This window comes from Quercus suber, unplaced genomic scaffold (genome assembly GCF_002906115.3).
Source record: "Quercus suber isolate HL8 unplaced genomic scaffold, Cork oak 2.0 scaffold_38, whole genome shotgun sequence".
Classification (NCBI taxonomy): domain Eukaryota; kingdom Viridiplantae; phylum Streptophyta; class Magnoliopsida; order Fagales; family Fagaceae; genus Quercus; species Quercus suber.
In genome coordinates, this window is record NW_027069503.1 from 1394660 (window position 1) to 1420425 (window position 25766).

The 25766-nt window shown below is 35.2% G+C and overlaps 1 protein-coding gene, 2 long non-coding RNA genes and 1 other non-coding gene across 7 annotated transcripts; 2 read left to right on the top strand and 2 right to left on the bottom strand.

The window, feature by feature from the left end:
• Window positions 1–1609: 1609 nt before the first annotated feature.
• LOC111988784 (uncharacterized) lies at window positions 1610–5779 on the top strand. Its single transcript, XR_010628037.1, has 4 exons — window positions 1610–1726; window positions 2679–2828; window positions 4231–4502; window positions 4646–5779. It is a non-coding gene; the product is annotated as an uncharacterized LOC111988784 (transcript).
• Window positions 5780–9670: 3891 nt separating this feature from the next.
• On the top strand, window positions 9671–12588 carry LOC136066543 (uncharacterized). The gene is made up of 3 exons (XR_010628050.1): window positions 9671–9939; window positions 10037–10106; window positions 11609–12588. It is a non-coding gene; the product is annotated as an uncharacterized LOC136066543 (long non-coding RNA).
• A 596-nt stretch (window positions 12589–13184) lies between these two features.
• LOC111988773 (disease resistance protein RGA2) lies at window positions 13185–19622 on the bottom strand. 4 transcript variants are annotated; one of them, XR_010628038.1, is made up of 3 exons: window positions 18609–19622; window positions 14191–15149; window positions 13185–13812 (listed from the first exon to the last, which is right to left on the bottom strand). XR_010628038.1 is itself a non-coding variant. In XM_065771005.1 (2 exons), the coding sequence occupies exons 1-2, from the start codon at window positions 19227–19229 to the stop codon at window positions 15111–15113; spliced, it is 660 nt and encodes a 219-aa protein (XP_065627077.1). In that variant the 5' UTR covers window positions 19230–19622; the 3' UTR covers window positions 13185–15110. The 4 variants fall into 4 exon arrangements, 1 of the variants encoding a protein (XP_065627077.1); XR_002880469.2 differs by lacking the exon at window positions 18609–19622 and adding an exon at window positions 15461–16843 and having other exon boundaries at window positions 13284–13812; XR_002880468.2 differs by lacking the exon at window positions 18609–19622 and adding an exon at window positions 16401–16837 and having other exon boundaries at window positions 13284–13812.
• Window positions 19623–23045: 3423 nt separating this feature from the next.
• On the bottom strand, window positions 23046–24190 carry LOC136066544 (uncharacterized). The gene is made up of 4 exons (XR_010628051.1): window positions 24082–24190; window positions 23873–23979; window positions 23541–23645; window positions 23046–23395 (listed from the first exon to the last, which is right to left on the bottom strand). It is a non-coding gene; the product is annotated as an uncharacterized LOC136066544 (long non-coding RNA).
• Window positions 24191–25766: the final 1576 nt, after the last annotated feature.

Genomic DNA, 25766 nt, shown 5'->3' on the forward strand with positions numbered 1-25766 from the left:
TCTCCTCGCACATGTGAAGCACTCATTACAATTGACAATTCCCATGCATAAACACAAGTTATATAGTAGTTAAATTTAATAGGAATTTATGGTTTAAAAAGAGTGTAACTCTTGGTGTAATACACACACACACACACACAAACACACACATACATTCGGCGCAAGATTGGGTGGGGTGAGCAAAACCTATTCTTGTCCCATCACTCCTTCAGGGCAAGGAAAACCAATATGGCGAGGTGAGCAAAACCTATTCCTATCGCATCACTCTTTAGGGTAAGGAAAACCAACATTGAGGCAAAGCGGAGTAGGACGGGTAAAGCAAGGCAAGAAATTTCTGTAATCCCTATTTAACAATCAAGTGATTTTTATGAAATTACTTTTACAAATTAAGTGATTCAACTTGTAGCTCAACTTAAAACCTTTAGTATTTTTAACAAAGATATCTAGGATTCAAATCTCTCTCCCTCAGCTATTGAAATATAAAAAAAATGCAATTAATATTAATTAATTCATTACAAAATAGCTTGATAAATATATGATTTCAATAGTTCAATTGCAAATGGGGATTGGATATGCCACTTTCTTTTGTTTCTCTGCGTTAACATGTCAATAGTGCTCATCCTAAATTAAGATCGAACTCTCCATGAGATTTATGTTGCATTACTTACAACTTCATTGTTTATTTATTTATTTATTTTGAAAAACTACAACTTCGTTGTTGGTAAACTAAACATTCAATCATTTCAATGCAAAAACAATATAATAATTTATAATTATTAGGAAGATATTTTTTGGTTGTTCAATTTCTAATTGATCCTTCGACTGTACTTGCATAATTTTGTCAATGCCATCCTTAGGTTTCTCCCATTTAAATTTGAAACGTACGTATTTGAAATAATTGACATTTCATAAACTAAACTGACGCAATTAATAGCCAAAACCAAATGAAAGCACGATCATTTTTACATAGAAATACCGGTAACACACGTACTCATTCATAACATGTGACGTAGATGATGATGAAAACATTGTGTGTCCTCTACTTTGATTGGAGATCTAGTTGTAATAGACTTAGAGATCCCCAACAACCTCCACAAATTCTAGGCCCAACCCAAATAATGAGAACGGAATACCTCAAAGTTTTGAGGAAATTTACTGCACAAAGTCTGGTCCCACTAACCGCAAAGCTGTCACTTTTAAAATCCAAAGCTGGCCTCTTTAATCTTCTTTTCAAAGCTTTGGAAAATCAAACCGTTTGACAAGTATTGCTGTCAATTGTCAAGGACCAAAACTTCAAACCGCTTTTATTGCCATCTGTTTTTTCTAGAGTAGTCACAAACTCACACCTTAAAGCGGTCAATAAGAATTTGCTAAAAAAAAAAAAAAAAAGTGGTCAATAAGGAACAGCAACGTGAACAAATTCGAAGCTCACTTTGTGTTTTTTTTTTCTTTCTTTTTGTTTGTAAGAAGCAAACACAAATATGGCATAAAAAGAAATGGAAAAAATTGACTTCTGCACGTGTATATATTTACTGGGAAATTTCCCGCAAACAAACAGGAGTTTAACAACAAAACATTGAACTTGAAAGGTTTGTCTTTCTTTGTTTCAGACTACAAAGCTTTTGTTGGGTTTGGGTTTGGGTTTGGGTTTTTGATTCCATGTAATATTCTTTCTTTTTAATCTTTTCTGGGCTTTTGAGGTTCAGTTTTAGCTATAATTTGATGGGTACATAAACTCCCTCTCTCTCTCTCTCTCTCTTTCTCTTTTCTCTTTTCTCTTTCTATGTTGTTGGGCTGAAGGTATGCTCCAAAGTTTGTTTGCTTTACTTAGTGATCTTTACCTAATTTTTTTGTCCTTTTGGCTTTTTGAGCTTGACTAATGCTGGGTGGATTTTACTTTGAAAAAAAGTTTGGTTCTTGATATGTAGGTGTGTATTGTTTGTGAGGCTTCTGTTACTCTTGTGTGGTTGGTCTGATAAGGTGGGAAAAGAAATGAAATTTTTTTTTTTCCTGAAATACTTTTTTTAAAATCCTTTTTTGTGTTTTTCTTTTTCCTATTAAATTAAGAACTCAACCTCAACCTTGCCAAGTGGTTTAATTATGTTTAGTCTAGATGAAAAGTAGAGTTTGCCTACAAGTTCTCAGCAATAAAACAGATATTTAAGGGGTTGTTAATTTTTATTTTTATTTTATTTTATTTTTATGATTGTTTTTATAATCAAACTGCTTAAATTTCTGAAACAGTTTTTAATTCAATTGTGGGAGTTTTGCTTTTTATCTTTGTAGTTTTGCTGGTTGGTTTTGGAGAGTCTTTTACGAAAATCAAGTACCTTGACTTGTGTGGTGTGCTTGAGTTTCTTTGAAAAATTTATTCAATTGAGACTGAAAAATTGACCACTCATGTTTTTGTAATTAGTTACTGTTTCGTTTTGAATAATTGTATCAACCTCTGTATAGTAATGCTTTTCAAAGTACAATTATATTGGCTTCTTAAGGTAAAATTTTTTTTCACAATCTAAAAGGAATTGAAATCGAAAGGGAAAATTGAATCCTTGGTTTCTTGTATCTGTTTTCAGTTGCAAATGGAAGAAAACAAGAAAGCTAAGTTAAGAGCTTACCGTTTCATTGAGCAGGAAAATTTATTGTATTTTAACATGTTATTTTCATTGGATTTTCAGGGGTACAGCCAGAGCTAAACAGAGAAATGGCTGAGCAAGTAAAAGTACTCCCGAATTGCGTTTATGCAGATAATCCCTTCCACGAATGTAGTCAATCTTGCCTCAAAAAGATTGCCGAAGGCCAGACACGCAAGGAGAAAAAGAAATCAAGTAATTGTTTATACTAAATATGCTTTGAGCTATGCAAATTTAGCTTCTGTAATTTTGCACCTGCAGTTTTAGCAAGCTTTCCTGACGCTACACTTTGGGTTTTAATTGCCCTTGAGAATTTATTAAATTTGAATTTGGCAGAGTAATCTTGTTTGTGAAGTACTTGACAAATTTAATTATATACAGTTCTCATTTCTTATCTTTTGAGCAACTGCAATCATATTATAATGTTAAATTCATGAATTGTGTTGTGATATGAGGTTAATATTAATATAAGTAAACTTAGTAAGGGAGTGTTCTAATTTTATAAGGGTTTCCTTGATAACTTTTTGAACATAGGTGGAAATTTTGGATTTGTTTTTCTTTTCTTTTTTTTAAGATGACGGCAATGGAGTAATAAGAACACACCCAGCTTGCCCTAAGGCATCCAATCCTTACCATGAATGTGGTGAATTATGCCCCAAAAGAGTTGCCGGAGCTGAGGTGCGGAGGGATAAAAACGAATCAGGTTGTTCCCCTTTTCTTGTATGGTATTTTCTGATGAAACTCTTCAGTAAATTAATAAGAATGAATTACAAAAGTCAATCAAATCTAATAAATTAGAACAGGGGAGAGAAAAGAAAGTACTTTTGCCTTTAATTAGAGAGAATGTTTGCTGGTTGGAGGATAAAAATTGCATGGTCATTGGAAAATACAGTTGAGATGGGAATACAAAACACCCAAAAACACCGAAAATGACTTGCCATGTTAGTAAGTCAAGTTCCAAAATGCAAGTATCTCAGCCTGTGACTAAAGGTAGAGATTGCTCTCTGAACTTGTCACAGAGCTCACTGGATTGCCACTCACCACCATTCAGCCATCAGCAGTTCTCTCTTTCTTTCCTCTTCCTCACTTTTTCTCCTTTGGTCTTGCTTTCTTTGCTCTCCTAGGTTCGTTAAATTACAGGTGAAACACCATTTATTTTTCTAAAGTTTTCTTCTTCCTCTGGTATGTCTTGGATCTAAGAGAAACGCTAATAATTGCCTCTAAAGATCTTAAAAATTCAATTGATCTAGTATATCTAATTTAGTTGGCACCAAATTTACACCCCCCCCCCCCCCCCCCCCTCCAACTTTGATGTATTAGGAATTCAATGCTGTATGTTAGGAAGCATGATGAGGCATGATACTGAACTCTTTTGATATACCTAGTGATCAAGTCAATTAAACATTTCCTTCTTCGCTTAAACCCTACTAAACTGTAGAATTGCAATTAGGAGTCTGCCTTGCTATTGCCTATTTGATTATTCCATTGGCCTGAGAATGTATGTTATTAACTGATTCATTCATCCCATCTTACACATGGCGCATCCACATCCACGTGATGATGATAGGTTCCTAATTATATTTATTTTTAATTGCAGACTCCCTCATCCTTGATGTGTCCAAGAGTTTTGGCAGGAAAAAGAAGGAAGTTTCCCGGCCAAATTCCCCTCAGGTGCCTGACAATTTAATTCTTCGAAACACAGTCGACCCTTATAAATATGCTTCTAAGAAAAAGGCGGAAGCAGAAAACGGGAAGGATGTTCCTCATTCTCAGCGACATGCTAGAGCAACTCATGCCCAAGATCCTTCTTTCAACAAGGAGCAAGTCCAATCCATTCAGTCAGTGCCTACATCTGGATTTCTCTCAGTGGTGCAGACTCTCTCTCTCTCTCTCTCTCTCACATATATATATATATGCACACACGTATACACTAATGTTTCTTATTTCTTGTAGCGCACATATTATCAATTTTCAGTTCTTATAGCTATTTGTCTCCTCTGTTGCATTGATAGCCGGACCTTTTCAAACTCAAAGACCCTCCAAAGGAAAATGGTACCCGCATTTCAAAAGAAACACCAAACGATGAAGATGATGATGAAAAGCTCCATGCTCCATCTTACAGTGTTCCTAATCCTATTATCAGTAACGTGGGAGATGAAGATGATGACGAAAAGCTCCACGCTCCGCCTTACAGTGTTCCTAATCCTATTATCAGTGACGTGGGAGAACGTGGTGCTGCTTCAGCTACCGGTTCTGCTTCTCTGTCCGTAAGCTTTAGTTTCTCTGGTATTGCTGATGCTTTAGAAGGCAGCGACGATGAAGAGGCCGACTCTGTAATTTCTGATTCATGCGTGTCTGTTGGAAAGTATCATGTAAATTGCTTCTCTGTCCGTAAGCTTTAGTTTCTCTGGTATTGCTGATGCTTTAGAAGGCAGCGACGATGAAGAGGCCGACTCTGTAATTTCTGATTCATGCGTGTCTGTTGGAAAGTATCATGTAAAAGAAAGCCTTGCTTCCATTCTGCAGTCTATCTTCGACAAGTATGGAGACATAGCAGCAAGTTGTCACTTAGAATCAAATGCCATACGCTCTTATTATCTAGAGTGTGTGTGCACTGTGGTTAAGGAGTTACAATCCATTTCAGTTATGCAGCTGACAAAGTCCAAAGTGAAAGAACTATCAGCTATTCTTAAGGATGTAGAAACTTCTCAAATTGATATTAGTTGGCTGCAAGGCATAATCAATGATATTACAGTAGATGTTGAGCTCATTAATCATCATCGATCCATTGAGGTGGCAAAGGCCGACTGTGATCATGATATAAAATCAGCAAGAGAAGAACTAGAATCGCTACTGGAACAAGTAGCTGATACCAGAGCTCGATTGAGTGAGCTTGAGCTCAAATCTTCACAATTAAATGAGGCTCTGTTGTCTATCAAGTCCAAGACGGAAAATTTTCAGGGCAAATCCTTGTTAAGTGAATTCTAGCAGTCTATAGTCATTTTATTTTCTCATAGTGTACAAGTGAAGCAATAGAACACCAAAAAATAGGTGATTATATTTTAGCTTGTTGAACAAGCAATGTGAAATAACTGGATTTGAGGCTGTACTTATTTTGCTAAATAAAATTTAGTCTCATAATACAATCCATCCTTATTTATTTTTCAATAATCCATATTTATTTATTTTTAAGATTCAAGTTACACCTATTGTAACTTCATAAGAGTTATACTTCTTTTGGACTATTGATTTATATTAAGATTTAAGGGTAAAAAAAACATTCAATAGAGTGTCATAGTTGTTCCCTAAAAATTAGTAATTAAGTCATTAACTCTTTCTATTAAAAATTTCATGGGGCCATGGCTTCCAAGTTGCACCACCAATGACGGAGTGGGACAAAAGTTTTTGCTGATCAGTATATTATATATGTTCTTCCCTTCCTCCTCCCCTTTCTTATAGATATAAGACTCTTGTTCGGTTTCAGTTCTTATAAAATATTTAATATAACATATCTCGACCTTGAATCACAAATCTGAAATTTGATTTTAATTAGATAAAAGCTCTTAGTCTAGCTTTATCGTTGGCATGGTGATTGATTTACTAAATAAAACAAATCCGTTGAACTTTGGGATTAGCCTGACAATTTTGTGTTTCTTGTTGTAGAGCTAGCGATTTGCGCTTAGATCTTAGATCTTAGTTGGATAAACAATTTAACAATTTTATAATTAGAAGTTGCTTTCTTTCATGTGGTAATGCCTTCCATGGCCAGTGCTTTCTATTTGTCAATGGTGGTGCCGCAGTTTCACTAGAGGCTGCAGGTGTAAAAAATTTTCAAATTACATCAATGAACTTGAACTCATATCTCTCTCAAAACAAATCTATTAATTAGAGAGAGAGAGAAAGTAGAAAAAATAATATAATATTTTCTAAAATTAATTTAGTTAGTTAGTGTGGCAAACAATAAATATTTAATGATAACATAGATAGTTGACATTTTTTAACTGTCAGATCTCATAAAAATTTACTATCTAAAAATGGTGTAACTCTTGTCAAATTACACAAGATGAAACTTGAACTCATCTCATATTTTTCTCTCTACTATATTATTTGAGTAATGTTTGGAACACACATAACTATTAGCATGGGTTAGATCTACCATTAATACCATTTTTATTATACACCAATCACAAGGAATGCTTCCACGAAAAATATTATGCACCCCTTATTTATTTATGGGACTTTCTTCCTTCCTCACTTGGACAGTTTGAGAGCATTGTTATCTATTTATTTATTTATAGGTATTTTGTACATTGGAGGATTTTTCAGAGCCTTTATGAGTAAGAGTTCCTTCTAAAATGCTACTCTTTTACCACTCAAGGGTCGTTGTTAAGTAGTTATAGGGTTCTTGGTATGTGGTAAGTGTTATGTTCGAATATTTTAAGGATAATGGCGTGACACTACCATGGCCTGAAATCACTAATGTCTTGGGTGGGGTTGAAGTCATAGTTTATAACATTCATCTTAATTCACTTAGAGAAAAATATGCACCTATTTAGGCCCCTTAAATATTGAGTTTTCAGTGGATAACTCTTTGATAATATCTAGGTAAGATCAGGGACGGAACCAGGATTCAAACTTAAGGGGGGCCAAAGTTCTTTGTTCTTAGATTTTAAAAATTGGAATTTCAATACTAGAGGTTGATAAAGTTGCATTATTAACATTAATTTATTAATTATTATTTGTATTTTTTCTTTTGAAGAAAAATTTAATAATAAGATTTTATAATCAAGAGTTTTGCAAGGCAAAAGACACATCTTAATATTTTCAAAGTTTAACTAATGTGTGGGTGAAACAATTAATATGTGGCATAGGAGTTGTCTCTATGGCTATGAGGGTGGAGTCGTTTGAGAAGGGCATAGAGCTCTCAAGTGATAGAGAGAAATTGGGTTTTTGTGATTTTTTTTGCTAGGATTTGTAATTAATTTATTGTTATTGTTTTTGCTTAGATCGGATTTATAATTTGTTCAAATTTTTTTCTTATTATCTAGATATGTGCATTTTTTTTTATTAAGATTTTGCTTGTTATCTATTTGTTGGATTTCTTAGGTCAATTTGTAAATTTTTTGGAGAAGGGGGCCAAGTATATAAATTTAAGAGCCAAAATTAAAATTCTTTTTGTTAATACACATACAAAAAAAAATTCAAGGGTGGTGGGCGGCAATGGCCCCCCTATGCCCTTGAGTAGTTCCGCCCCTGGGTAAGATCGTCACAGTGAATTAGATCTCTCAACCTTTTAGTTTAATAATAATAATCCTACCCTTTTAATCCTTTGTGGAGTAAATTAGGTTGAATTAGCGGAAGCTATAATACTTGAATTGTTTGAACAAAGCCTATAAAAAAAAAGAACAAAGAGTTTTTATTTAAAACTTTCCTCATAGACACCTATCTGGGCTCTCACGTATGACACAAATACTAGACTCAAATTGCACCACACTGGCAAGGCTTCTTACAATCCCAACACAATAACTTTTACAGGACTCGCACCAACTCTATGACATTACTGACACTACGACACATTTTGACTTTGCTTTACTTCACACTCCACAACACTTGGAGCTTTATGGCACACACTTAACTTCACACGAGTATTTCTCTTCACTGACACTTCACCTTATTCCACACGTCTCTCATACACCTCATTACATCTATTTATATGTGTGTCGGTTAAGAAACCGACTTGAAGCATCTAGCTTCTTCCTTTTTATTGGCATCAAATTAAAGCCTTTCTCCGCCTTCTAGACATCTTGTAAATTAGTGGCTGAGATTAACTTATGCAAAGAAAGCTATTAGAGTGTGTTTAATTGGAGGTAAAATAAAGTAGATGAAAAATTTTAAAAAGGAAATAGAAATGAAAACTTTTTGAAGTGTGTTTGATTAGATGAGAGAAAAGGAAAATAATGGTAGGGTTCAGATGTTTTCTCTGCAGACCTACCAAAAAGTTATCTCTCTAAAATAGAGAGAAAACTGAGAGAAAAAAACTCATGAAATAGTTTCCAAAAATACCTTTGAAATTCACCTCCAAGTCTCCAACATATTGACTTTTTTTTTTCTAATTTTTTCTTTCTCTAGTAGTTTAATTTCTTATGCTTTTTTTTTTTTTTTACTGAAGTGTCTATCTATACACAATTTTTTAAAAATATAATATGTTACTTTTTGTTTTATTTAATAGGGACATGATGATAAATTTATAAAAACTTTATTTTCAACCAAGCAAAAAAGTTTTCTATCCCTCCACTTTTCTACCCCCCAACCAAACACAAATGATAGAAACTAAAATTTTTTCTATCCTCCTACTTTTCTATAATCTCTCCATTTTTTATCATCTCACTTTTTCATCATTCCAACCAAGAATTCCAAAGAGAAAGATTGCATGAGAAATTCTAGAAATTTCTAGATAAAGAGAGAGGCAGCCTCCAAGAACTAGTGTCAAGAGTACCTATTCTTCAGGCAACAGAGATCCTTGCATTCCCATCAAAGCTTTCAAAAATTTTAGCATTTAACGTCTCAAAAAGTTACTTTATCAATTTTAACATCTTATTTTATAATACACCCTACATCAAAAGTTCTATTTTTTAAAAAACTACATCTACAAACATTAAAAGCAACGCCACTTATCTAAGGAATATAATAATATTTTTTTGTTATAAGATTTGAGCTACAGTAAACTGCTATCTATGGCAGTCTACTGTAGCTCATATGCCAAAATTTATAGAAATAGCATCTTTGTTGTAGGGTGTTTTTGGTGGAATGGGATGCTAAAATTTGACTTTTTAGCTTTTAAAAGCCTTATTGTGAATGCTCTAAGTCCTTTTTGATGCTAAAATATAAGCTTGCCATCAGCTAGAGCTAGCTGGCAGTACTTCCACTTAGAGCATTGAGTGAGGTCTATGAAATGTTAGCTGTGATTTATAGTTGAGAAAAATTATAGTCGTTTCAAATCATTGAGAGGATATTTCTATGCCCAAAATATTTTTTAACCTGAATAGCTTAAGTTAATTGTTCATTAAGTTAACATGGCTTTTGAGTAGATTTATGATGTACCTTTGTACTAGAATCATTTTCTCTCTCCCTGGTGTATGTGTGTTTGTTTCTCAAAAAAAAAAAAAATTTGTTCATTAAGATCTTTGGTGCAATTTAAATCCAGTGAATTTCCTGTTGGGCAGTAATATTTTGAGTGGCCGCCAATTTTATGAGTTGGTGTACAATCATGGTTTTATTGATTACATTACCTAGTGAAATTTAAACGGTATATATATGAATTTTTTTTTTTTTTATCTGATTCATAAATATTCTCTTATCATTATAGCTTTTTGAGTGAAGTGCTAATTTGGATACTGCAACAGGTGCAAAATCAATTCGAAGAATTGTGCTTGTAAAGTGAAGATTATTTTCTTGGTTTTGTGGCCCTATAAGGTAAATTTCCAAATAGCTTAATACTTGTTAGGATCTGGAGCCATGAATGTTTCTTAAATCATAACTATTTTGGGCTCTAAAATCTTCTTGTATTTGTTTTGCCTTTGACATGATGGAGTTTGATCAGTGCATGATTTTTTCCTCAAGTGATTACTAAACTATACTACTTAAGACTCCCAAGTTATTATAATATACTGAGCCAGTCAACTTGGACAAAAACATTTTATATACTTCTGTGTTCTTGTCTAGCAAGGACCTTTATTGGTGACTTTTGAAATGATTGATCATTTCAGAGAACCACAATTCGTATAGTAAATGTTTGTTATTGAGTGCATTCTACTGCAATTTCTAATTCATGCATCTGTTGGAAAGTATCATGTAAAAGAAAGCCTTGGTTGCTTTATCTTTGACAAGAATGGAGACATCACGGACCCAGAAGGGCCCCGGGCCCCCTAGCTCAAAATATTTTTTTGAGAAGAAGCCCCAATTTGTTTTTTAAGTATATTTTAAATTTTTTAGGATTGGACCCTCTCTTCCAAAACTTTAGCCCCCTCCATACCAGCCCAACCCAAAAAAATTTAAAACCCAATTAACCCACCCCACGGTTACAACCTAAACCAAATTGGAGAGAGAGAGAGAGAGAGAGAGAGAGAGAGAGTTCACACACACCTTTGACACCGGCTGCTGCTGCCTCCAGCCTCCATCACGAATTTTTTCTCTCCTTCAACTTTAAAACCAAACAATTATTTGATATGATTTTTCTTTCTCCACTCCATATGTTTTATAATGTTTGTGATTTGTGAATCTATAATACGTTTGTTTGGGGCAGTGGATAAGTGACAGAGATAAAGAGACAAAAATAAATACATAATATAATAAAAATGTCACACAAATTTAACAAAATTAAATTGGAGACTTGCCCACATTGCTAACTCATAATACTATAACTAATATTTTTAAATTAGATAAATTTATAATCGAATACTAGAGAAAGTGAGAGATGCGGTGCTTGATGTTTAACAAGCTCATATTGTCACAATTTGAAATGCCTTCAACAAGTCACTGTTAGCAATTGTTTGGCTACTTGGTAATTGCTTATATATATATATGTGTGTGTGTGTGTATATATGTATGTGTGTGTGTTCAATTCAACTTCATAATAGTCAAGAATCTTGCGAGTAATGCCAAATTATTAACAAGTACAAAAATCCTTTTTACTCACTTACCATTATTACAAAATAATTACTACTGCTTTCATTAAAATTTTGAACCTAGAAAGTTAGAAAGAATCACAAGAAATTTTGTAATTATTCTCTACCATTACTATCTGTAGAACCCAATAACTTGGTTGTATCTTAAAGACAAATTTACGATAAACCTTTAGTAACAAGAGTGTGGAGACAAATATTGTCTAAGAATTCTATTTTTGTTTGTCTTCTATTCTTCTTTTATTGCTTTGTGTATTATTTCCAACAATACTCTGATTACTTCTGCATCTGCAGGGATCACATTTTGTGCATAGGCTAACTATCAGTTAGCAGCTTATCAACTAACGAGTTACTTATTAAGTAGTTAATCATGCACTTCTTCATTCTCCTTTGCAAAATAGTTTTAGGCTTGGGCCAAATTTCATCATCCTTTTCCACCAGAGGCAGGGTAGGTAGCGGAACAACATGACTACCTAGCTTAGGTTTTAAGGAAGATACCGGATGAGTTTTGGAGTGAAATGGCAAGAACAGCTTATAAGCCACTTCTCCTTCTAGTTGCTAGTGATTTTTGCTTATAGGGCACTAATCTAAAGAACACCCAATCACCAGCAACACACTCTCTATGCTGCTATAATATTATGATTGAGAATAGCCTCCCTGGTTCTCAAGTGAGCATCTACAGCCTCAAGCTTTGAAGTTTGAATTGAAAGGAACATATTGTATCAACTTAGGTGGAGCCGTGGAGGATACCCACATTAAGCTTCAAAGGGACTGGTCTTAGTTGAAGCGTAGAAGTTGGTGTTGTACCAAAACTCTGTAAAAGGCAGCCATGTTCATTGTTCACCATTGCTTGGAATGTTCACCAGCATAGCATCTTGGATAATGCACCACTCCCCTGTTAATTATTTCAGTTTGCCCATCTGTTTGTGGATGATAGGCAGTAGACATTGCAAGAACAGTACCTGTAGCTTGAACAACTCCAGTGAAGGTAGAATCCCTTGTCACTCACTATGGATCTCCGTAATCCATGCAATTTGAAGATATTTTGCATGGATAATAGAGGACACTTTGTGACTGTTGTCTCCAGCCATGAGGGCTGTGATAGTGCCCTTGAGACTTTCGTCTCTTCTGTAATCATCTTTCAGTTCATTAATCCATGTACCTTAGGGAAATGATATAAGGAGCAGCGCTATTGCTTCTTGAGTCGCTTATTCTTTTTTTGAGTAATACGTCCCTTTGCAGTGGAATTGTTGGTTCTAAGCTATGAATGTGCCATACAGGTTAAACTTTCTTTGTTATTTTTTCAAGATAATGATTCTCCCCAAATAATTATCGTTTTGAGAATTGTCTTTATGTGAGAATTTTGCCATGTAGCCAGGGTCAATTATAGATTAAATAGTACAGATACAGCTACACCACCTAGCCTATGGCGGCTTTATACAAACATGAGTTCAAATTGGATTTAAAATAGGGGAATAAGAATATGTGTTGCACGCAGACCATTTTACACAGTTTTACAGAGTCCAAAAAACAAATGAAAATATAGAATGGGCAAATGTAATATGCTTTTTTACCTTTTTATTTTTCTAGCATTCTGATCAAACACACTTAATTTTTTGGTCATCCCAGTCAGAACGTTAATTTTTCTAACTCAATTTTCTGCCGTGTATTTCTATCTGAAAAAATTCATAATGTATGTGAAAGACTATTGCTGAAAGTATCTAAGTTGATGACAGATGGTGAATATTAAAATTTAAACTAATAAAAAGTAGAACTTTTTTTTTTTTTTTTTGAGGGAATAAAAAGTAAAATTTTAATCATTTCTATTATTTTAAAATTTTAATACGTAAATGAATGTAAACGAAGAAGGTGGTGTCCAATACAGAACTTTACTTCAAATGAGAGTTATACAATTGTGATATTAAGATAAACTATCAAAACATATTAACACTTGCACACGGATACCCCAGATATGATAAATTTGTGTTTATTCAAATATCAAGTTTAATGAAATTACTACGCTGATGCACCAGCATCAAGCAATAACTTCAACTTCTAGCCATACAAGGCAAGTTTATTAATGCATATTAACCAGTTATTATTTACAGAATTGCTCGTCCTTGAGATGAGTCACATTATGCTTCCAAAGTATCAACTCTTGTGTACAGCATATAGAGTACTCTACAAGAAGCTGAATGTTATTGCTTGTCAGATGCCAAAAGACAATACAGCTTACTTTGATATCCTAAAATGACTAATTTGGACGTTTTCAACACTCAGTTTCTGGAAATTACTCCGCTTTCTGTGAGTTATAAATTTGCCCAGCTGTATGCCCTATATTTAGCAGGATTTTGCTCACTTGTTAGCTCCTCCAAGGGCTCAACCATCACCATGGTGTAGGATGATGCGTGTAAGAAAAATGCAATGGAGAACCTTTCCTTCTCTGAGTTCACCACCACCCTATGCTTCACACTCTCATACTCGTCATTGGTCCAAACCTAAATAATTTTCCTTCTCTGAGTGAAACTGGTCAACAATAAAAGCCCCCAAATACATACCAATTCCAATATAGGGATAATACTAATTTAATTGGACTACAGGACTAGTACTTATATCAAATATGTTTTGTATATATGCATACATAGAAACATAGACATAAAACGATTATACATGTACTCTTCTTTAGACATTGTAGACAGTGTAGACGAAATACTTCTGTCAAATCCTATTATGTAATATCTTTCAATTTTCCAAGGGTGAACTTTACCTGTAAATGGTTCCTTGGGTTTTTAAGTAAATCATGCACCTAGTAATTGTTATGTGACAGCAAGCATGTTGTACGTAGAAAACTTACTTTGATTAACTGAAAGTTGTACCTGAGTAGTGTCACCAATGTTGATGATATAAGCATCCGGGGTGGATTTGACTCGAACCCACTCTCCATCTGTTTTCCGCTTCACTTCCAATCCTCCAACATCATCTTCGTTAAGGATGGTCAAGACACCACTATCCTGGTGGGTTAGGAAAGACCACACTTGCTCAATTTGTATACAATGACGAGAACGTCAATAAACATTTTGAGCTAAAAATGTGGGTGTGTGTCTCTGATGCGTTTGAGTTGAAAATTATTGTTGAAAAAATAATTGCTTCTGCTACTGGTAAGAAGCCAGAAGACCTTCATATAGATCAATTGCAAAAGCTTCTTCGTGAAAATATTGATAAAAAAAAATACTTGTGTTGGATGATGTGTGGAATGAAAGTCATAACAAATGGGATGAATTGAAGACTTTTAATGTGTGGTGCAAAGGGAATTAAGTAAGATTATAATAACTAGTTACAAGTCCCGTTTCAATATACACCCTTAAAGGTTTTTCTAAATGCTATTTGTTCAAATAAAGTCCAAGATTCGTCTTGAAACTGGACTTGTAATCTCAGCAACCAATTGGACACGTGTAGTTATTATAATCTTACTTCCCTTTGCACCACACATTAAAAGACTCTTCAAGTCATCCCATGTGTTATGACTTTCATTCCACACATCATCCAACACAAGTATTTTTTTTTTTTTATTGACATTTCACGAGGAAGCTTTTGCAATTGATCTATATGAAGGTCTTCTAGCTTCTTACCAGTAGCAGAAGCAATTATTTTTTCAACAATAATTTTCAACAATAAAACGCATCAGAGACACACACCCACATTTTTAGCTCAAAATGTTTATTGACGTTCTCATCATTGTATACAAATTGAGCAAGTGTGGTCTTTCCTAACCCACCAATTCCCCCCAGAGGCAACGCTACGTACATCCCAGGAACACTCTGACCTGAAAAAAAACCTGAAAAAAAAAATTATATAATAAATTAGGAACACCCTCAAATTAAAAAAAAAAAACAAAAAATTTATTTGCTCAATTGCTCTACTTTCAAGTTTCAAGCACAAAATAAAAAATTAACAGAGCCACAAGCCCACTAGATTACAGAGGTAGCAAACCTTACCCACGGATTCTCACCAAAAAAAAAAAAAAAACCAAACCCCAATACAGGTAACAGAGCAAATCACTTCTAAATCTAGCCATCACTAAAGGCTTTATCAAAGAAAAAGAAATCACTAAACTTCTAAAGGCCTAACCTAAAGCAAACCTATTACCTAAAGACAGCAACGCCGTTATGCCTCAGTCCCTCAGAGCAAGAGCAACACCACCGGAGATCGAAAGTCCAGATCGTCCTCGCTCGTCGCTCGCCCTCATCGCCGTCGGAGATCGCTCGTCGATCGTCACGACGTCGCCACTGTCACCGAGTCTGCCTCAGCGGCACCGGCTTCAACCTTTAGGCCTCCCTGCTCGGCGGCTCCCTCCCTCATGTATTTCATTTTTCTCTCTTTTTCTCTCTGACTCTCTCTCAGTCTCTCTCTCTCTCTCTCTCTTGAATGAAATGAAAATTATAAAATGAATGAAACTCTGTCTCTCTTTATTCTTTAGGGTAAATTTCACAAACCTACCCGAGGGTTGTGATAATACCAACTAGGTCCATAACATTCTAAAACCCACTAATTTGGTCCTTAAAAGACAATTTTGTCCTTGATAGCCAAACACCGTTACTTTCATTTTCTTCTCTGTCTTCCTTTCCCCTTATTGTCCCTCTGTTCTCTGAGTTCTCTTTCTAAAAAACTCTCTCTAACCTCAGGCTAATTGTTTCGCAAATCTTGCCAGAAATCAATTTATTTGAGTGGTTATAATCCCTGATAGCTAAACACCGTTACTTTCATAATGCCCTTTACAAGTAATCCCAAAGCACCAGAAAAATCAGTACAATAACAATACCAAAATCTCTGAATCCATAAAAAACAGTATCAAAAATCTCCACAAAAAAAGCACAAAAAAATATGTCTTTCAAAACCAATAGAAACCCAAGAAAACCAGCAAAAACCCAGGCCAAACAACACACAAATACCTTTGTAAATTCCTAATGAAATCTCCTAAAAATCCCAACAAAAACCCAAAAAAACCAACAAAAATCCCAGCCAAACATCACAGAAAACCAGCATATCCCAACTATCTTCATAAGAGAAACCAGAAAAAAAAACACACCATATCACAAGATCGACCATGCCGCGATCCATGATGCCGCCGCTAGAGTCTGTCGAAGGTGAGATCCAGATCGAAGCACCACAGCCACTACCGCGTAGCTTCCGATCTGAGAGATAGAGTCCATCGACGGCTTTGATTGTAGTGGGAATTGGGAAGATCCTTGCATGGTGGTTTTTCTGATGCCGGTGACCAAGCTATGAGTTTCACCGGAGCTAAGTTTCAGTTAGAGAGAGTTTTTGAGAAAGAGAACTCAGAGAACAGAGGGAGAATAAAGAGGAAAGGAAGACAGAAAATAAAATGAAAGTGTTTGGCTATCAAGGACAAAATTGTCTTCTAGGACTAAATTGGTGGGTTTTGGAATGTTATGGACCTAGTTGGTATTATCACAAACCTTATGATAGGTTCATGAAATTTACCCTATTCTTTAATAAGACTAGCTCTCTCTTTTACTTTTAGGCTGCGTTTGAATCGGGTGAAAAGCATTTTCGGAAATGCTTTCAATATTTTCGGGTGTTTGGTTGCGTACGGAAATGCCATTTTTTGGAAATTAATTTCCGTTGACCAATGGTCAAGGGTGAAAATCATTTCAGCTTCCATTTTCACTTCAAGTACAATTTTCCGGAAAAGAAAAACAGAGCACGAAGAGAGAGAGAGAGAGAAAGAGAGAGGAAGGAAGAAACGGAGAGCCTAGATCGAAACGGAGAGCCCAGCTCGCTGGCGAACCCATCTTCACGATCGCCACGACCCACTGATCTTCGAACCAGAGCCGGCGACCCACGAACCCAAAGCCCAAACCATTCGGCCCAGACCCAGGCGTTCGACCCAGACGTTCGATCCATCGCCTTCGACCGACAACCCAGACCCTCGACCCAGACCTTTGACGACCCAGACCTTCGACCCAGATGTCGTCGTCGACCCATTGCCAAGACCCAGACCCAGACCCATCTTAGTTTTGTTTTTTAAACTCGCCGGAATCAATTTGTGGCTGTTGTTGTTGTTGTTGTGTTGCCGGAATCAAATTTTTTTTTTTTGTTGTTGTTGTTGCCGGAATCAATTTGTTGTTGTTGTCGCCGGAATCAAATTTTTTTTGTTGTTGTTGTTGTTGTGTTGTTGTGGTGGCCGGAATCAATTTTTTGTTGTTGTTGTTGTGTTGTTGTTGCCGGAAAATAGCATTTTCCTAACAGAACCAAGCACATGAAATTATTTTCCATAACAATTTTCATAATACAACCAAACACTTAAAAATATTTTCCTTTTTCGGAAAATAGTATTTCCAGAAAATACCTCTTTTCTGGAAAATATTTTACGGGAACCAAACGGACCCTTTAGTCTTTTGAAATTTGAATTGTGTTTGTGTCTCTCATTGGCCGAACAACTGGACCTTTATTAATTTTTTTTTGTTTGTTTTTGACTTTTGTCTTTTTGAATGTGTTGCTTTTCATGTGTAGTGTGCTTGTAAGTTTATCTTAATGACTGCGTTTGGATAGGAGGGTTTGTTGCTCAAAGTTGCGTTTTGCTCCTTTTTTTTTTTCTTTTTTTCTTTTTTTTTTTGCCGCATTTGTTGACTGGGGGGACAAAATTTACTGTGTATGAACAGTGCGTACACTGTTCACGCACTGTTCATGCACTGTTTATGTATTAAAAAATATTAAAAGTGGGTCCCACAATACTATTCACACATTTAAAAATTATTTTGCTACAGTATTTTCAGCAACAATCAGTTTTTATCAACTTTCAGCAACAATAAGTGCTATCCAAACGGACCCAATATCTTATCCGTTGGGTTGGTGTGTGTAGTGTGTTGGTGTTGATGTTAATTTTCTTTTAGACTAGTGTAACGTGTGATTGTGAAATTTTCTAATTGGCAGGGATATTAGGCATCATTAGGCCTGCTTGCCTGATTGTACACTGCTTTAATTATTGTGCTACATATGAGATGTGTAAATAATGTGCACATCAGTGGCTCTTTAGTGTAATGTGCACATCAACACATGGGGCTAAACAATATAACAAATTAAAACCGTATAATTAATGACAAATAAATTAAAGTAATATAGTTTATTGTTAGGCTAAACAATAATAATCAAAGCAGTATAATAAACCAATACATTATAAAAGATAAACAAATTAAATTATGTTAGGCTAAATAATACTCTGAAAAAATTAAATTAAATTATGATTGTGTAATTTATACTTATTGAGGAATACCTTGAAAAAATTTCCTGGAGTGCCACTGATTCCCACTATGGGAATAACTGAAAGATTCTCTTCATTATTAGGCTCCAATAATAGTATTATGATGGCCTCTTTATCACCTTCTCTCCCAATAACTTTTTCATTAGGTACGAATGAGTGAGTCTCTTCCCTCTGCATATTCAAGCTATATTTCTCTGGCGGGCTTACTTTCAAGTTGAAGTCTCTGTTTTCTTTTGCTACGGCATCTAGCTTCTTCCTCATCGCCTTTATTCTACCACTCATCTCAATATGAAAAGCAACTTGACTTGAACTTGAAAAAAAAGTGCGTACCTCTTTTTTGATTTTATTCCCACTCTTTGCTCTTTGCTGCGAAGCTTCGATGAAGAATTCACCCAGTAAGTCATCAGCATCATAAACAACATCCTTGAGCTTTTCGAGCCAGTCCCTGACTTGATGGTTATGGTTTTGCTGCCCTGTTGCATCCTTAAGTACAGCTTGGATTCTGGAAACAGCCCTCTTGATGCTTTGAAGCTCATCTTTAACACCCCAGAGCGATCCAATCTCTTGGAAAATCTGAGATCCCAAATTTTCAATCATTCTCTTTGCAACGCCAAAGAGGATTGCTTCGGCCATTTCTTCTTAGTTGGCAAAAAATAACACTGAAAGTAAGAGAGCGAGGAAAGTTAGAGGGTAGGTGCGAAGTGAAATGCTTCAATGTTGATGAAAGTAAAGAGGATAATATGGAAAGCCCTTCCTTCACTGAAAGAACACACTGGAAAACCGTGTGGAGGTACCGAACTTCACCGATCCACCGTCTCGAAATCGACTGAGCTGCATCACTCCACAGGCCTACCGATTCAACCGAAGACGACGATCGGAGAAGATGGATAATTCCGACGCCGGTGCGGTATGGTTGTCGGAGACAAGTGTTGTATTTCGATGCTACTCGAACCGCACCGAAATTTATAGGTACGCGGCGAAAGAGATGTGAATGAGGGTGTGGAGTACGTGTACTCTGGAGGCTAGGGTTTTGGTGTTTATAGGTTGACTTATCTACGTGGGTTTTTTTTTTTTTTTTAATTATAAGTTTGGTCCATACGGGCTATTGCTTAAATTTCTTCTACATGAATGTTGGGCTTGGGCTTTAGTCTTTAGTTCATTAGTTCAGAGACAAAACCTCCACACACGTCAAACATTTTCATAGCTCTCTTTTAACGCTCTTATCTTTTCACAGTTAACTCTTTCTTCCAAACCTAAATCCTAGCCGCCACCACCTATCTCTAGAAATCTGGTTGCCACCACCTCTTGAATCTTGGTTGCCATTGAGACTTTGGATGAACCTAAAGCATCTCCTTTTCATTGTGGGTAATTGGGTATAGATTGTTAAGGTACGTAGCTTACTTTCTTCCTTTGTGGTTTTCAACTTTTGATTTCTCCGGTTTTGGGTTTTTGATCTATGGTTGTAGTGTGGGTTTCGATCTGTGAGTATATGGGTTTTAATCTGTCACTGTGGAAAATCGAAGATCTCAAATTCTCAATCATTTTCTGTGCAACGCCAAAGAGGATTGCTTCGGCCATTTCTTCTTAGTTGGCAAAAAGGAACACTGAAAGTAAAAGAGCGAGGAAAGCTAGAGGGTGGTTGTGAAGTGAAATGCTTCAATGTTGATGAAGGAACACTAAAAGTAAAAGAAAATAGGTTTAATCATTGCGACCACTAGTTAACAGGACCGTATTTGTTATTGATTTTTTTTGGGGTCATTTTGATTAGGAATGTAATTAAAATAAAAATTAAATGACTAAAAAAACAGCAACAATTAGGTCCTATTAATGGGTGACATAATATAATATCACAATAAGAGATCTCGTCACTTAGTGGCAGTGCTAATTTTGTCTTGGGAAAGGATATTCATGCTCTTCCGTCATCCTCAAAGACCATAAATAGGAAATGGCTGCAGACTAAGGCTGTGTTTGTTTTGGCTTCAAATCACTTCCGGAAAATATTTTTAGTTGACCGTGTGTTTTAATGGCTTTGACCCAGAAATTGGTTTCAATCAAAATTTTCACTTCAAACCATTTCCAGACTCGCGCAAAGAGAGAGAGAGAGAGAGAGAGAGAGGAAGAAGAGAGAGCCCATCACCGGCAACCCACGAGCCTTCGACTTCGTCGGCGACCCAGAGCCTTCGCGCCACGAACCCATGAACCGATCTTCAACTTTGCCGACGAACCCAGAGCCCAGATCACGCCACGAACCTAGAGCCTTCGACCTAGAGCCAAAGCCTTCGACCTAGAGCCTTCGACCCAGAGCTTTCGACGCACCAATCTACGAACTCACGAACCGATCTTCAACCCAAAGCCTTTGACCCACAAGCCTTCGACTTCGCTGGAAACCCACAAACCGATCTCTCTCTCTCTGTGATTTTGATTTTTGTTGTTATTGTGGTGGTGTGGGTGGTGGTGTTTTGGTGGTTTTTCTATTGTATGGTGGTGGGTTTTGTGTGGATGGTGGTAGAAAATAGCATTTTCAGAATGTTACCAAACACATGAAAATATTTTCTAGAACAATTTTCATAATGCAACAAAACACTTGAAAATATTTTCCTTACCGAAAATAGCATTTCCAGAAAATATTTATTTTTCGGAAAATATTTTACATTGAACCAAACACAGCCTAATAGTGAATTTCTTTTCCCTTGATTTGCCTTAGGCAATGTGTGTTAAGGGGGTTATACTAAACCGTGACATAAATGGAAATCTAAACAGCAGAGAGCAAATGTTGAACTGGAAGAAATTTTTTATTTTTATGGTTTGTGAAGGGGGGATGTTGAAGAAATTAGAGCTTTTTATAAGCTTAATGATACTGAGCATCTGATGCAAATTGGTTAAGGATAAATCAAATAATTTATGCAGATTGATTAAGGAAGCATAAAATATTTTAATATTTTATGTTTTTCCTTAACCAATCTGTATCAGCATTTTAACTTTCTAACATCACATTGGTTCTTGAGTGCGTACAATTTGTTCTTTTAAAAAAAATTGTGTTAGAAAGTAATTTCTTTTAAAGATTGATAAATCATGTAAGTGAAGTGGAGGTGGCAGGTTTCGACTCACTTTTATCTTCTTCTTCCTTTTCTTTTTTTTTTTTTTTTTTTTTGAGAAACAACTCACTTTTATCTTCTAAGCATGGTTTTTAAAAAACTGGTATAGTCTAAGAACCATTTTTCTCCCGGTAATTTTATGGGTTTTTATCAGACCGGATTGATGCCCATTCCCTATTGAACCGGTTCAACTGCCTGTTTTGGTCTGGTTTTTTAAAACTATGCGCCAATCCAGTCCAATAAAAACTACTAAAACTGGTCAATATCGGGACCAAGAGCAACAACAATTCTTTGATTATTAGTTTTCCTTATTTTCTGCGTATAATAATNAAAAAAAAAAAAAAAAAAAAAAAAAAAAAAAAAAAAAAAAAAAAAAAACAAGGCTTTTGTATTTTATAAGCCATATCTAAATAACCAAACCAAAGGAGAAATCTAGCAAGATATAGCCACTAAGTTCAAAATATGGAAGCTATACGTTTTTATTCCCCCAACTTGCATCAAAAGCATAGGATACAATATGTGAATGTAAAGCTTTAGAACCCCTTCGCACCGAGAGAAAACCATGACAGCTTCAAGAGTTCTGCATCATGGAACCTTAAGCCATGACCCTTGTTATTACATAATAAGAGCATGTATCAAATTTACAACTGAGCCCCTTGGCTCGGGTTGTGCCTCACAGGTTTGAATCCTTGGGGGTGCTTGTCCCCTCACTGTAACAACAAAAAGTGTATATATCAAACTTATAGTCTTTAACCACTCAGATTTCTTTCTTTTTGAACAAACACAAACATTTTTTCCCTTAACTAGAGCTGGAAATTGGGTGAGTCAGACGTCCTACACTTCGATACATGGAAGATCATGCATAACAATTGGAGAGTAGCTGTTATTTTCTATGCTGCAGTGGTCTCTGAATGAGATCAGAGAGTTCTTTGTGATCCATTCAATACAAACAAACTACATGCTGGTTTCATTTAGGTCAAGCACCCATGGTGTATATACATGATGATAATAGTAATTACACTATCTATAAATCATAAGTAATTGACAGATATGCTTTTCTCATTTCAGTAGTGCAAAGTAGAGAATTGTGCTTCCCAAATATATACATACCCACTATAGCAAAAAATTTGAGTAAAACATTTGCTGATAAGGAGACACTGAAACTTCTGAGACAAGTAGGAAATTGGTTCAATAATATTTTAAAAATCTGGTATCTCAAGAAAATTCTCTTGCAGGAAACTTGAATCACAAAATTCCATCCATGTATGGAGAGTTTCCTAAATTTCCTCACCATAATTCAAGTATAAAGACGTACTTATAGATGGATTCACCAAAATACACCAATGTCTCCAACCTTATCTTAGTGCTATACTCTCTCTCTCTTTGGTAATCTGCAGTTCTTGTAAACCAGGGCTAGGCAATTGTTATTGGTGACGCTCTCAGTAGGAAAAAGATCAGCAGTATGATCACATTGTGACCTTAATTACCCCTTGTCAGTAGTGCATGGATTTCGAACTAACTTCAGAAGTTCCAACCTTATCTTAGTGACATAATTTCTCTCTTTGGTAATATGCACTTCTTGTCAAGCAAACAATTGCAAGACCATTGATAGCTAATGAGAATTCCTGCAGGCCAGTAATGCAGAACTCAGCAATTGGTTCCATCATCTGCTCCAACATGTGACCTATATATGTCTAATGCATCCTGGACAATAAAGCAGTCATGGGAAAAGTTGCATAACATATTATGCCAAAGCAATCATCTTTAAAATAAAAAATATTAAAAATATTATTAAAAAAAAAAAGAAAAAAAAGGTGGACATGGTTATTTAATCAGCATCTACAATTACCTTTTTTTTGCCACTCTAATGCACAAAAGCACAAGCCTACTCGTATTGTTGATGCAGAAAATGCATTGTTTTAAAAGACGATATCGTTGGCTTTTATCATGTAACCTACAAAATGTGAGTCACCTGGCTTAGTTAAGACAAAACTCCACATTATAATCTATGCTCCTCACCAGTATGACAAATGAAATCATTTGATTAACTCCATATGCAAGTCGTCTGATCAATAGAATATCCTTTGGATGGAAAAGAATTAGGATTTACTCTAATCTATTTGTTAACCAATTGAGACTGATTTCATAATTTGAAAGGAAATATATAATTATGTCACTTACTTCTAATTAAACCCGAAGATGCACTTTCTCTTGGTATCTGAAAACTGCTTCTAGACAGTACTGTTGGAAGAAAGCTTTTATGTTTGCTTGCACAGAAATTTTTTTTCCTATAGGAAATTTCCACATATTTCTAAGATGAACAAGTATCAACATAAGAGTTGAGGTAAGAACAAAAGAACTTTGTTCAGTAAATTGTGAAAGGGTCTCACCTTCACCTTAAACGCAGATTCTTGCATGGGCGTTCAAAGAATAAGTTGTTGAACGGAATATATCTTCTGTGGACTTATGCTCAAATCCATTGTCATCAAGACAAGAAGCTCCACTACCAGAAAATGTGAACATAATTGGAAAATATATTTAGAAAAGAAACCATGCAAGAAAGGTCTTTTCTTTTGGTAACGTGAAAAGGGTCTAATTAGTATCTGGGAATTGTTGATAAATTTTTCTGTGGTTCCAAATTTTAGAAAATGATAATTTTTTTTTTCTCTCCATTCAATAGATATTGTTATATAGGATTCACTTCAAAAGATTTTTGACAACCCGTGAATTTCTATGCTTGATTCATATGATATTTCGTAGATTTCATATAGTTAAATGGTCCATGGCTAGATTATAACTTTATGGTATGCCAAGTATATCCAAGAATGTAAGGATACTTAAAAGACTAGTATTGCATGCTTACAGAGTAGAAGCACCGAAGAAACAAACCTTTATCAAGGAAGTCCTAAAAGCCATCCGATTGAGAAGATCACATTTTTTTTTTTTTGCCCTGTACCAACAGCGAGTCAGTCTAATATGAATAATAAAATTGACAGTCATATAATTCTTGTGGGGCCATTTTTTGCTTCAAGGAAATTCATGTACTCCTAGGCAATTTTTGCTTGTCCCACATTGGAAGGATTACCTCCCCCTTTGCACCTTATAAGGGATGAGCCAATGGTTGAAGAGTATCACTAGTTTGGGTGTGTTAGGGCTACTCACGTTGTGGCACAGTATTTTTGTATTCAAACCAGATGCTCCATAGCACCTCTTGTCATTGAAGCTAAAGCCTAGGTAATAGACTAACTGTTAAGTAATAGTAAAATTAGGAACATGAATGCATGCCAAGAGTCACATTGGAACAAGTAGACGAATAAAAGCAAATAGGTTTAATCATTGCGGGCACTCATTAATAGGACCCTATTTGTTATTGATTTTTTTGGGGGTCATTTTGGTTAGGAATGTAATTAAAATAAAAATAAAGATAAAAACAGTAACAATTAAGGTCTTATTAATGGGTGACATAATATAATATCGCAATAACGAGAAGATGTTCGTGTTAAATTGAAGTAATATCAAATAAACAGGATACAATAGTATTTGAGAGTATATTATAATTGTTATATGAAATAGAAAATAGTTGAAGTAATACATTCATCATCATAAAAGTTTATAATGGCACAAACATTTCCATCACAATTGTTCACTTAAAGTAACAATCACAAGGTAAAAGAACACCAATAATGAAGGAATATTAGTAAATAACTAAATATAGCAAATGATGTAGAATTTTTTATTTTAAATACTGATAAAAGAATTTTCATCCCAACCATATTATAAATGTCTATCATGTGGTGTAATTAGTTTATTCTTTTCTTAATCATAGTTTTGGTTTGTTCAATGAATTGTGTTTAGTGGTCTGAAGACACATGCCATGCTAGTGAGGAATATATCATCATCATATGTTTTTACATCCTCAACACTTGAAGTTTGCTTTATTCCTATTTCTTGATGTTTCATAATTTTTTTCCCTGAATTGCATCATCAATGTTGATTAATAACGAACACACGCTAGAAAACTCTTGATTGGGTCATGCAATATATGGACTTGAGGATGTGTTGTGGCTTAGATTTT